Genomic DNA, 14,023 nt, shown 5'->3' on the forward strand with positions numbered 1-14,023 from the left:
TTGTGGGGGCAATATGCTGGCTCTGTTAAACAGTGCTATTGCTAACATGTTGTAAGCCACCCTGAGTCTGAGAAGGGTGCCATAAAAATTGAATAAATAAATAAATATTTTTCAAAACCGTGATTTTTAAACAAATAAATAATTATTTATCCCAATAAATCTAGCTCTTCTATGTCTTTGTTTATCCAGGGACGACGAGGCAAACCAGGACTCCCTGGAAAAGAAGGACCACCTGTGAGTATCCACAAGGATAGCATCCAACTCAGTTTAGACCACAATCCATACCAGAGGAGGTTGTGTTAACAATTCTTTTGCTTCCTCTACAGAGAAACAAAGATGAGGCATATAGAAAGACGTGCAATATATGTGTGATAAGAGAAAATAGGATAAGAATGTAACAGTTGTGCGTGACATAATTATATTGAAAATGAAAAACCTTCAGAATGAAGAATCCCTATCAGATTGGGGCACATTATTCATTAATAAAATGAAATTGTGATAGAGGAGTATTCTGAACATCATTCTTATTGTTGTTCTTTGGGGGGGGGGATAGTTCATGATAGCGTGTGTCTCCTACATAGTAATAAACAGGTTGAGTACTTGAATTCCAGATTTCAAAAATGGTCAAGGAACCGATGCTTCTATCCCAAACAGATTTCTTGCAGCACATGAACTTATCATTTGAATCAATGCTGGATTACGACTATCTCTTCTCCAGAAAATTAACTGAACCTACTCTTTTAAGAGTAACAATTCTGTTATTCTTAAAACGGAATAACAGAACTGGAAGGGACTTTGGAGGTCTTCTTGTCCAACAAACATACCCCAACCTTTTGGGTGCCAGGGACTGGTTCCACAGAGGGTGGGGGCTTTTGTAGATTGGATCCTGCATGTGAATGGATGGGGCTTCATTCGCTTGCACAGCCTGGTTCCTGGCAGGCCATGGGATGGTGTCATTTTTTGGCCTGGGGTTGGGAGCCCTGCTGGAGTCCAACCTCCTGCTCCAGCAGGAAACTCAATACCATATCCGACAAAGATTGTCCAATCTCTTCTTTAAAAGCTCCAGTGTTGGAGCACTCACAACTTCTGGGGACAAATCGTTCCACTATTGCTTTTTGTTCTGTTTTCAGTTGCTTTGGAGAATAGGTTGATTCCCCCTTCTTTGTGGCAACCTCTCTAATATTGGAGTACTACTACTACTAGTCAGGCGGTAGGGAAAGCAAGTAGGATGCTTGGCTGCATAGCTAGAGGTATAACAAGCAGGAAGAGGGAGATTATGATCCCACTATATAGAATGCTGGTGAGACCACATTTGGAATACTGTGTTCAGTTCTGGAGACCTCACCTACAAAAAGATATTGACAAAATTGAACGGGTCCAAAGACGGGCTACAAGAATGGTGGAAGGTCTTAAGCATAAAACGTATCAGGAAAGACTTAATGAACTCAATCTGTATAGTCTGGAGCAGCGTTTCCCAACCGGTGTGCCGCGGCACACCGGTGTGCCGCGAGACATGGCCAGGTGTGCCGCTAAGCTCCAGCTGGGCGGGGCGCTGCCGGTACTTCCGTCCTGGGGCTCCCGCTCGCAGCTGTCCCCCGCCTCCTGCTCGATGCCGCGGTTTTCGGCGCTCTCCTGCTGGGCGCCAAAGAAGGAAGGCAGGAAGAAGGAGAGCTTTATTCTTCGCGCCTTTTCCCCGCCTTCCTTCTTTGGGACCCAGCAGGAGAGCGCCGAAAACCGCGGCATCGAGCAGGAGCCGGTTGACAGCTGCGAGCGGGAGCCCCAAGAGGAAGTACCGGCAGCGCCCCGCCCAGCTGGAGCTTCTCCTGCGTCGACGGCAAGTTTCCTTTGTGGCCCGGCGGGAGGGCACTGGCGATGGGAGCGGGGGGCGGGGGCGGCCGCAGTGGCCGCAGGCAGTTGTGGGGAGATGGCGGCGGCGAGAGGGAGCGCTCTCTCTCTCTCTCTCTCTCAGCTGACTGCAAGCGAGAGCCCTGACGGTGGCGGTTGGACGTGCTGCTAGACGTCGTACATGCTGGCGCTGCGGGCCTGGCATATACGGTGTCCAGCAGCACGTCCAGCTGCCGCCGTCAGGGCTCCCGCTTGCAGTCAGCTGAGAGAGAGAGAGAGAAAGAAAGAAAGAGAGACATAGCAAGAGAGGCAGAGAAAGAGACAGAGCAAGAAAGAGAGGCAGAGAAAGAGAGAGAGAGAAAGAGACATAGCAAGAGAGGCAGAGAGAGAGAGACAGAGCAAGAAAGAGAGGCAGAGAAAGAGACAGAGCAAGAAAGAGAGGCAGAGAAAGAGAGAGAGAGAAAGAGAGACATAGCAAGAGAGACAGAGAGAGAGAGACAGAGCAAGAAAGAGAGGCAGAGAAAGAGACATAGCAAGAGAGGCAGAGAGAGAGAAAAAGAAAGAGAGACATAGCAAGAGAAAAAGAGAGACTTAGCAAGAGAGGCACAGAGAGAGAGAGAAAGAGAAAGAAAGAGAGACATAGCAAGAGAGACAGAGAGAGAGAAAGAGAGAAAGAGAAAGAAAGAGAGATAGTAAGAGAGGCAAAGAGAAAGAAAGAGACATATAGCAAGACAGTGAAAGAGAGAGAGAGAGAGCAAGAGAGAGAGAAAAGCAAGAAAGAGATAGCAAGAGAGACAGAGAGAGAGAGAGCAAAGGAGAGAGAAAGACATAGAGGAAGGGAAGGAGGGAGAGAGAAAGAGAGCAAAAAAGAGAGAAAGAAAGAAAGAGGGATGGAGAGAGAGAAAGAAGGGAAGGAAGGAAAAGAGAAAGAGGGAGAAATAGAGCGAAAGGGAGGAAGAGAGAGGGTTTTTTTGTCCAAACTTTTCTTTAGCCCCCCCCCCGCCCCGCCCCCCCCCCCCTTTCAGTGTTCCTCGGGATTTTGAAAATATGAATAATGTGCCGCGGCTCAAAAAAGGTTGGGAAACACTGGTCTGGAGGACAGAAGGAAAAGGGGGGACATGATCGAAACATTTAAATATATTAAAGGGTTAAATAAGGTCCAGGAGGGAAGTGTTTTTAATAGGAAAGTGAACACAAGAACAAGGGGACACAATCTGAAGTTAGTTGGGGGAAAGATCAAAAGCAACATGAGAAAATATTATTTTACTGAAAGAGTAGTAGATCCTTGGAACAAACTTCCAGCAGATGTGGTAGATAAATCCACAGTAACTGAATTTAAACATGCCTGGGATAAACATATATCCATCCTAAGATAAAATACAGAAAATAGTATAAGGGCAGACTAGATGGACCATGACGTCTTTTTCTGCCGTCAGACTTCTATGTTTCTATGTTTCTATGTTTCTACTATCATGTCACCCCTAGTCCTTCTTTTCATTAAACTAAACATACCCAATTCCTGCAACCATTCTTTATATGCTTTAGCTTCTGGTCCCTAACCATCTTTATTGCTCTTCTTTGGACTCTTTCTACAGTCTCAATATCTTTTTTTATATTGTGGTGACCAAAGCTGGATGTAGTAGTCCAAATATGCTCTTACCACATTATAAAGTGTTATTAACACTTCACATGACCTTGAGGGAATCTGTCCCTCCATTAATGCAGCCTAGGATTCTGTTGGCCTTTTTGGCAGCTGCAACTGATTCGTATTTAAGTTCACTATGACACCAAGATCACTCTTATAGTTACACTGAAACTCCAAGATCACTAAGACTCCAAGATCACACTCATAGTTACTACAATTGAGCCAGGTGTCACCTATTATAATGTCACAAAAGTGACCCATAGATCACAACATATTTTTGTTGAATTATAATAATGTTAAATCTATAGGAATTCAAACTATAAATATAAAAATAGTCTTCCATTGGGGTTTCTTATACAAGATACCCTTCTTAAAGTTTCTGGAGTGTTTTGAACTTGAGCTAACATTGTCTTAAGCAGCCTATCTTATTTTACTGTAATTTTTACAATTGGAGTATATGAAGTAACCAGACTTCTTTGTGTGTTAAAAACGTTATAAACATGGACTTGGATTTAGCATTAAATGGGGTTTCGGTTGAGACTGTCATGAGTTTCGGTTGAGACTGTCATGAGTTTTACAAAGTTAAGTATCAAGCCATTCAATGGACGCTTGCCTTCTGATTCTTTTTTTAAACATTGGATTGTGAATATGTTTATGTTAAATCAATAAAATAGTTGGAGACAGTTTGCTCAGTCCAAGAACATAACTATTCCACCCTGATACAGGGTTTTTATTAAAGTTACAAGGAAAGCAGAAAAGGACAATGCTGATAGGCTTCTTGATTGTCCTATTGTGTTTCTCTAACCAATGTGGCAGTGTTTGTATCAGTAGTGGGTTCTAAAACCCTTTTCTACCAGACCGGTACTCATACGCACAACGCTTCTCCTTCTGGGTGGGTGTAACCTCACACTGCTGGCTCTAGCGGTTCTTAGAACTGGGAGCAACCCACTGCTGGTTTGTATGGCCAATATGTGGTATTCATTTATATTCATGACAGTAAAGCATTTCACAGATGGGATGGAACAATCTAACACCTAGCCCATTTTAGCTGATCTTGAAAAAGCTGAGCGCCATCAACCTGGTTAATAATTGCATACCATATATATGTTTTAAATAAATGTGGGTTTTTTGATGGAAGACATATTATGATAGATATAGCTTTCTGTAAGATGAACAAATATATCTCGTATAAGGTTTCTCTGTCCCAGCTGCCATTATGCTTATCTCCCACTTCAAAACCAGACTTTTCTGAGTCCTGACAGTTGGGAAGATCCATCTGCAATCATAGGCTTCAGTGAATAAGTTTGCTAGCAGTGGGTGGTAAGTTGTTACAAGGGAAATAAAAAATACATTTTACTGAAATCAGTACAGGTTGATGTACCTAGGGCTAGGAGAGTAATTATTATTCCCCATAATTATCCAACTAGAATGGGAAATTTTTGTCAAGCACTGTTGTAAGCTGCCCTGAGTCCTTTGGGATTGGGCGGCATAGAAGTCGAATGAATGAATGAATGAATGAATGAATGAATGAATGAATGAATAGTTTCAGAAGTGACTGTGTAGAACAATAAATAGCAGAACAAACATCAATTCACAGCATCAGAAAGCTACCTGATGTTGATGTTTCTCTGATGTTTTTTTTAGTAAAGCCAGAGCATCATTTACTCTTATTCTGTTCCCGTTAAAATTCAGAGCCCAGGACTCTGGTTCTGACAAATGCTGAGTTGATTTATAAGCATTTCATCGTTTGGGAGGGAGACTGAATTTCCAGCTCTCTTAACAAGCTGTGGGCAAACTGATAATTTAGTAAGCAGGCCTAGGGACTTTGCTTAATCCACCATTCTGTAAAAGTTCTCTAATTCTCACTGGACTAAGTTTAGGTTCCACAGAAGGAATAAATAATATACAGTAATTGTTTTTGTTCAAAACCATAGTACTGTACAGTACGGTACTTCTATTCTATTCAACGTGTGGGTCATTTAATTTTAAGCTGAAAAACTATTCAAGCAGCTCATTTAGAATGGAACAGCAGCTCCCTCTAGTGATTTTTTCCCTTCATACTCATGTAGTGCTGAAAAATCTTCATTAACAGACCATCAGGCTATCTTAGAGCTTCATCAGTCATCTTACAGATAAGAAAGAACAAATGATATTATACTAATTAATTATTTTAACAAATTGGCCAAGTTTTTATCAAGGCGGGATGCTTTTCACTGTTATATGCATCCTCAGTAAAAGAGACACAATTCAATTTTGGTTTGGTATCTCTTTTTAAAATAATGATTTAGAAAATTATTTGAAAATCACTTTATAACGTAACTAGGCTTTTCTATATGTTAACACAATAAACCAGTATGTGGTTACGTGCTAAACAAGAAGCAGAAAGACTGAGGCTCAAAATTATATTTCAATACCTTTGGTATAATTTTATTCTAAAGCCTCTAAAGTACATATTAAACCGAACTTGGCTTTATTCAAGTTTTCCCCCCCCAGATATACCACATGCTGCTATTCAAATACTATAGCAATCAAATGCCTAGATTTTGAAATCTACAATTTGTAGCAAAGTATATCACGATAGCATTGCCTTTGATTAGCTAGCTGATGAAAAACTGGATGTTTTAACTAATTTTAACTAGTCCCTGGTTTTAACTAATTTTGAATTAACAATTCTTTCATCCCCATTCCATTAAAAAAAGAAAGAAAATGATGTGCTGGTCATAGTTCCCTCTGAGCTGAGCAGTGAGCAATCGCTCACTTAAAAATCATCATCAACTCAGAGTTTTCCAAACCTGCCCAGAAGCCGAGAGGGAAAGAGTGAGAGGGAAGGAGAGAGAGAGGAAGAGAGGAAGAGAGAGAAACAGATAGAAAAAAGAGAGGAAGGAAAAGAGAAAGAAAAAGAATGGGAGTAAGGAAGAAAGAAAGAAAATCAAAATCTAGTTTGAAACTAGCTCAACTATTTAAGTGGCATTTTGATATTGATAGAGTTGCCCTATTATGAGCTCACTGTTATAGACACACAGTACAGTATTTTATTTTGAAATTCTCTGAGGGAAAACAGGGTGGGTTTTTTATTTATTTGTTTGTTTGTTTGTTTGTTTGTTTATTTATTTATTATTTCTCTGCCGCCCAGTCCCGAAGGGACTGCTGCTTAGACACTATACTTTTCCGCCCACCCCCCCAAAAAATTAGAGGGAACACTGGTGCTGGTGTTATTCATATAATCATTCACCTGAATACAATCTATTAGAAAAGTCAGTATGTAGAATTCTGGGTCTGGTAATAAATATATATTTAAAATATACTATTTAAATCAAACTAGAGGTGGCTGATTTCAAAAAGCCGAGTAAGCTTGGGAGGCTACTGGATAATACCACAAAAGAAAATGCACAATTCTTTTTCTAGATCAGAAATTACAGCCATTGAATAGAGTCCATTAAAAAGTATTAGGATTATACATTGGACCAGAAAGTCCAAAACATTCTGGACAAAAAGAATAGCAAATATTTTCTATATCATTGCTAGTATAGCTGCTTGGGCATCTCCATGTAGTCCCCAGTAATGAATATGGTTTCAAAAGTATTAAAAGCTCAAGTGGTAATCTGGATATGGAAATAAAACTGAAGTCATTAAACATTGAGTTCCACTCAAAGAAAGCAGTATTATAATACATTTTAATTGTACAACAAATGATCAACCACTCCTCATATTTAAGGTTGCTACAGAGTCCCTAAGACCCCATTTATAATCTTCCTAGTGGGCTTCTAACAAGAAAATCCAATGGGGAAACTGGCAGAGAGCTGTAATTCACAGCTACATGAAGACCTTGCTTAACAAATTGCCTAGCCCTCACTTAATTAAAGCAACTGGGATTGCCACAATTGCTATCACTAAATGGCATGACTACATTTTTTTTGTTTTTTTTACTTAGAACTGTGTCAATGGAATTTCAGGTCCCAGTTAGTGTCATGAAGAACATTTCATGAGCCATATTAGCCATATTAGCACTTGAAGACCACTCCTGAATAACAGAGTGTCTTGCAATATTATAATGACCTATCCTTTTGAGTGACTGTTGATCTCAGTAGTTTAAAATAGATGGACCAATCTACTTTGAGAGTGTGGAACATTATGGTATGCTTGTGTGTGTTACATCAATAAGTTTGAAAATAGAGTTCAACTTAATAGATGTTTGTCTTCCTTTTCCCACAAAATAATATTCAGCATGTTGAAGGTTTTATTTTTTAATAAAATTCCATTTTATAGATTCTATTCTAGTCTATTGATTCCGACATAAATTATTTTAAGAGATATTAATACTACCATGGTACCTCTACTTAAGAACTTAATTCGTTCCGTGACCAGCTTTTTAAGTAGAAAAGTTTGTAAGTAGAAGCAATTTTCCCCATAGGAATCAATGTAAAAGCACATAATGCGTGCAAACCCATTAGGAAAGAAATAAAAGGTCAGAATTTGGGTGGGAGGAGCAGCAGGAAGAACAGGAGGAAGACAGTCACTGCCGAAGGAAGAAGGTGAGGTGAGGTGAATCAAAAAAATCCAATACTTTAAGGCTTAAAAAAAAAAGAGGGACTCTGAGGCGGCGAGGAGGAACACGCACCTCCTATACACCCAGCAGGAGAAAAACCCAGGCAGGCGAGAGGGGGGAACCTCCCACTCCTTTGACTGAAAGATGGCTGCTGCTGCTGCTGCTACCTGCTTCCTCTTCCTTCCCATGCTGAAGGGCTCCCCTCTCCTCTTGCTCACTCACTTTGTAGCTGGTGCCTTTCCTTCACTGTGGTGACTCCTCGGTTTGGCTGAAGCAGAGTTGATCCCGCTGGGGCGAAACACCCCCTTTTGCCTTTCCGCGCCCAGATGCTCTGGGAGGCAACCTCGTGCCGGGTGTAAGGGAGGCAGTGTGAGGGAGTCACCACAGTGAAGTGATTTATTCCCTCTCCAAGCGCCCAGAGAAAGGAAAACGCTCCTTTCGCTCTGGACTGCCAAAGCCTCCTTAAGCACCACTGAAAGGCTCTTCTGGCAGCCCAGAAAAGCCTGAGATGGCCAGGATTAAAGGGGAAACTTGCTGGGCCTTCGTGCCGCTATCAAATTTCCTGGGATTTTTTTCCGGGCTCGGGTTCTTAAGTAGAAAATAGTTCTTAAGAAGAGGCAAAAAAAAAATCTACATTTTAAAATGTAGTTAGTGGTACTAATTCAAAATACATACCGTATATCTGAATAATTATTGAGCTCTTTTTAGATGCCATTGTCTTAATGTACAAAAAGAAGAAGAAAAGAAAAATACTCCAAAAAAAAAAAACCCCCAGCAAAAATAATGAAGATAAATTATGTTGCTTATAAGAAATAATTCAGGTATCTTTTTTGCAGATCATTTAAATTTTAACCACACAAAACAATATTGATCTATCTTTCATTACATTCATAGATGTATATGACTTATAAATAAAAAAGCATACATATATAAGATTGTAAATCTAGGTTTATGCCTGTCTTTCAAATACTGAAGAATTATCTTTTTTCCACTGCCTTTCTGTTTGAGAAACCATAAATCACAAGATTAAGTGTTGAGTTTTCAATATATAATTCACATGCACGTTCACATTTTTAAACCACAGTGGTCTTTCTAAAAGGTATTAACTAATTAAAATAGGGCAACAGGACACCAAACTATATTTTGTATGAATAAGTTTAATAACTTTTAGAGACTGCTTTTTAAAAATAATCATTGGAATATCCAGTTAAAGTGAACAAGAATATTTTGTTGAATTGGTTATAATTTAAGTTCATAAGAAACATTAAGTTTTTTAGCCATTGATTAATTGATGTGAGAGATTCTAATCCTTTCAGAACTAATAGTACATGATTGACATTATTCAACTGTATATTTAAAAACTCTGGATTTTGAACCAACTAATTATTCTGATATTGATAACAATTCTAATGTTCCAAATGATGTTGATGCATTTGTATTTAATTGTGATTTGTAGTTCTAACAATTCAGGTTACTTTTGCAAATTAAGTAGAAAGTAGATTGTCAATAAATCTAGCAATATCCCAAATTATCCATGCCTCCCTTCCTCCCAGAAAAAAAAAATATTTTATTCACGTAAATAAGAGTCAAAACTTTATTTCCAACTCAAGATGCTGTAAATGTGTTATGTAACCTTTAAATGCAGGAAATACAATGGAGCTTTCCTCTATAAAAATAGAGGCCAATCCTTGTCCTGGAGTCAAAGATATCACATAACACCTTCCTAATTGTACAATACTGTACTTAGTTTTATAGTTAATAATTTGCATTTCAAAAAGAAATCAATGTAAAAAAAACAGGTTAAGAAGATTGATCAAAACTATAATTTAAGAAACTATTCTAGAGTAATATTCATTTTTTAGTCTGGTTTTTTTTTTAGGAAGGTCTACTGAGAGTCATTTCTTCTGGGCTATTTTTGGACTTTGGACAAGTTAGTAGGCTTCTACGTGGTGAGGCCATTTTATGAAACAGTTCTTCCAGCAACTAATGTCATCTGCTCTTAACAAATTTCATAACATTGTTAATAATTTTCTTGTTTCATCAAACCTTTAATTTCATTCTTGGTTAAAAATAATGATTCCTCCATTTAGGTATTTAGGTATTTGTACAAAAATATTTTCCTTTCCTGGTTTATGGGAGGGTTAGCCGAGTTTTTGTTTCTTTGTTAATTCTTAATTTGTGGTATGCCAATCAGGGTTGGTTACTAAATGTAGCAAATATATAAATACATACATATGTTTTTTCCATGAGACATAAGCAATAATAAAACGACATATGTCTGTTTGTCTTAATGGAACCTTAATCAACTAACAGATTCCCTGAATATACATTTGTAAGAAAAATTATCTTCAAACCTGAAAAATTATACTCTTGATTTTTCTTTCCCCATTCTAGGGCCCTCCAGGTGTTCCAGTATTTCAATATTCCTTTAAAGGGCAGAATTATCAGGTATGGATATTATGAGTATCTCAGTATTATGCAATTCAGCAACTTCCTATCTTCATGAAGTATCTTCAGATACTTACCGGTATATCTTTTGCATGTGAAAAATCAAATTCTGTACTACAAAAATACTGATGAAATTATTTGGAATATAATACAAATGCAAATTAATCTATTTTATTAATAATATTTCCATAGGAATACTAACCCTTTTACTTAAAATTGAATGATAGACAGGCACCTTTTATTTATTATGTTACTAGCTGATGACCCAGTAGTACCTAGGTATTTTTTCATTCTAATCATCCCCTCCTCAGATGCATGTGCACACAATCCCCTCTGATGGTCATTTCAAAAAATCCTTACTAGGGACAAATTTCAAGTTTGTAGGCTTTACGGTTCTGAAGATTCCGTGATTATGGTGTGAGTGGTTTTTGCTTTTATATATATAGATTTATTTATTTATTTGTTTATTTATTTATTTATTTATTAAGTTTTTATACCACTCACCTTCCCTACAAAGTGACTCACCTTGAAAAGGTTTGTTTAGCAAGATAAGTTTTATGTAAGTTTTATCCTGAAATCAGATCTATCTTAATGTATTTGTTGTTGTTTGTGATAATTACTTTGACTTTTAGCTTGCATATAGAGATGAAGGTGAACTAATGTAGTAATATGTTTGATTATATACAACTGTAACAATTGATTGGCAAAAGGAACCTAGAAAATTAAGTAAATTGCAGGGTGGATTGGATATGTATTTTGGACTATTAAAATAGATCTTCGGGAGGTTTGCAGATTAGAATTTCTCAATCCTTGTCCTGAAATAACATTGTTAAAAAGAAATGGGTGGCAGAAAACTAATCTTTTATATGAAAAGAGTTTAAAACTTGGCTCAGGTACTATTGACAAATTACTAAATTCATTCATATGCTTGCCAAACTGATCCAGTATTTGTTGCTGCTCTTTCCTGGGTGACTCTGAATTTCTAGTAAGGAACAAAGTGGATTATACAAGTCATGAATTTGCTCAACTGTAATAATTAAATTAGATGTTCTGCTGCAGTATGAGAAGATTGGGAATTACAGATGAAACATTTCTTTCTGACTATCATTTTGTCACATCCTGACAATCCACAAGATTTCCTTTTAAACGACCAAATTAAAACATTGATGGAAAATATGATGTAATTATTATTTCGTATTTTTAATACAAAATAAGCGAACAGGTTACATCATTTGGATATGACTTTTAATCTATATAGCTAAATTGGTCTTTCAGAAATAGGGGTTTTGTAATGTTTAATCATCTAGCTTTAATTCATTGAAACAGCTGGCAGCCTTTTAATTTTTTTAAAAACAAGCTCTTTTGCCATCTTTTCAGTTAACATCTGTTATTGCCACAGTGAAGTCAAACTTTTACTTTTCATTTGCCTACCTAAATAAACTACATGATCCATCTTCAACCTGTCTTCAGTTTGCTTGACTCTGAGTCTATTTCTTATGTTGCAAAACCAAAGGATTGTCTTTCATTATGTTTAACCTCCTCTCTTATTTTCTATGAAAAAATATCATATAATCTTCATATTTCTACAAAAAAAGATCAGTTCTTCTGTATTCTTTCTTTGGAGTCTTAATAGAGCTTTTCCATGGAAGTTTTATAACAGCTTCCATTCTGTAGTAAAAGTCATGCAATGCATTCAACTTCTCAGCTATACTGTGAACTTAGGTCTCCAAAGCTATGAATATACCCATTCCTCATTTAGTGACAGTTTCAATTAGTGACCATTCACAAATGTGTTAGTAGTTAAAAAATATTTTTCAACCAATGTCGGCAAATTATTTATATTAATTGGATCCAATTGTATTTTGTATACTGCTTGTTGTTGACATGTTGTGAGCCACCCCAAGTCCACGGAGAGGGGCAGCCGCAAGTTTGACACCCCTGTTCTATACACTTTGGAAGTTTCACTTTCTTATCTTTTTCATCTAACTCATCTTTATATTATTATCTCAAATTAATTGGAGTTCTAATGCTTTTTATTGTTACTTATTACAAATTCAGTTTTGTTATCAATGTTTGGCAACAAAATCCATAACAATAGCTTGCCAGTTTGGACTTTATATCATTGACTCAGAACAGTTCTTCAAACTTTATTAAACTGAGGTGACTATTCTATCTTAAATTTGTGACCAAAAGTCTGTTCCTAAATGATAAACTATATCCTGAATTAATATCTAAGGGTGGGTGATCAAGCAGAATACTTCCTTTGATTTGGACGGGGGATGGAGGTGGTATTCCAAAATAAACGATCTATTCCCTTCGCATTTTTTTCCAGCTTTCTCTTAAAATCACTGCAATTCTGTTCCTCTGATCTATATAGTACCATCAAAACTGCAATAAAATATGATAGGTATAATTTCCCAATCTCTATTTCATTATTTTTCTAGTACTTTCATCCTTCCTTTTGGGAAATTTCTAATTTTCTGCCTCTTTCTATTTTCACCACTGTTAGTAATGGCGCTTTACTAATTACACCAATGTACTAGCCTTAGATTTTTTTTAAAAATGTATTAAATCAAATTGAGTTATTTTATCATACATTTGTATGAATGAGCTCATTTCCTCAGTCTGTGGAAAAACAGTTTATGACCAGCTGTGTGCACACAAATTGCTAAAGATTACTACATTTCTGGGTTGTTAGGCACCTAGCTTTTGCTGTATTTTATACCAACTGCACAATAGATTGAACTTCCATGTTTCAGTTTTTTGGAAGTTCTGCTTTATATTTCTTAATCTTTAGCGCCTAGAAAATTAATTATATCCTGGCATTTTTTCTTCATTACGTATAACTTACTTCTTGCAATCATTCTTGGTATATTTTGCATATTTTAGTAGCCTCTTAATTCCTATTTAAGATTAAGTTTGTGGCAGGTGACATGAACCCAAGTTGAGGTCCTCAAGATATCATATGTATCTGTCTGCCAGATTCATGTTTCTTACAATTATAAGACCTTTCAAATTCCTATGCCTTATCATGTTTCCCAGTTAATATCTTCTGGCAAAACATGGGGGGCCAGCTGTTTCACCTTCAAGAAATTAATCATCTTTTAACCCTCATGTAGTGTACTAATACACTGCTTCCTTCAGCTGTCCAATGCAAAATATTTAATGATTTATTCTCAAGCAAACAACTTTCCAGAAAAGAAGCGCTAAGTTTAGTATTTAGGAAGATGATTTACTAGTCTAAACTTTAGTTTTAAGTACTTAGACTTTCTGGAACCAGGGTTTCGGGTTGCAACAGGGACCCAAATTTTCAAGATGGGAGATGAATAAATTAAGCTAAAAACACTATAATATTAATTGAAAACAACTTGCTCTGTTTATATCCAGAAATTTGTTTATACTAATAAATCAATGAAAAATAATCTTGAGATTTAAAAACTGTTATACCTGCATGATAATTATCCACAGGAAGATCAGATAGCAAAACTGTTACTAATATTCTTGAAAATAGTTTATACTGTAATCCGTCTTAACATCAA

The 14,023-nt window shown here is 37.0% G+C and overlaps 1 protein-coding gene across 1 annotated transcript in view; it reads left to right on the plus strand.

Moving 5' to 3' along the window:
• Positions 1-14,023, plus strand: part of COL19A1 (collagen type XIX alpha 1 chain) — a 185,048-nt gene that overhangs the window by 110,930 nt on the left and 60,095 nt on the right. Inside the window, exons 15-16 of the mRNA XM_070738981.1 lie at positions 190-234; positions 10,431-10,442. Coding sequence (XP_070595082.1) covers positions 190-234; positions 10,431-10,442 — 57 coding nt within the window. The remainder of the gene's footprint in view (positions 1-189; positions 235-10,430; positions 10,443-14,023) is intronic.

This window comes from Erythrolamprus reginae, chromosome 1 (assembly GCF_031021105.1).
Source record: "Erythrolamprus reginae isolate rEryReg1 chromosome 1, rEryReg1.hap1, whole genome shotgun sequence".
NCBI classification, from domain to species: domain Eukaryota; kingdom Metazoa; phylum Chordata; class Lepidosauria; order Squamata; family Dipsadidae; genus Erythrolamprus; species Erythrolamprus reginae.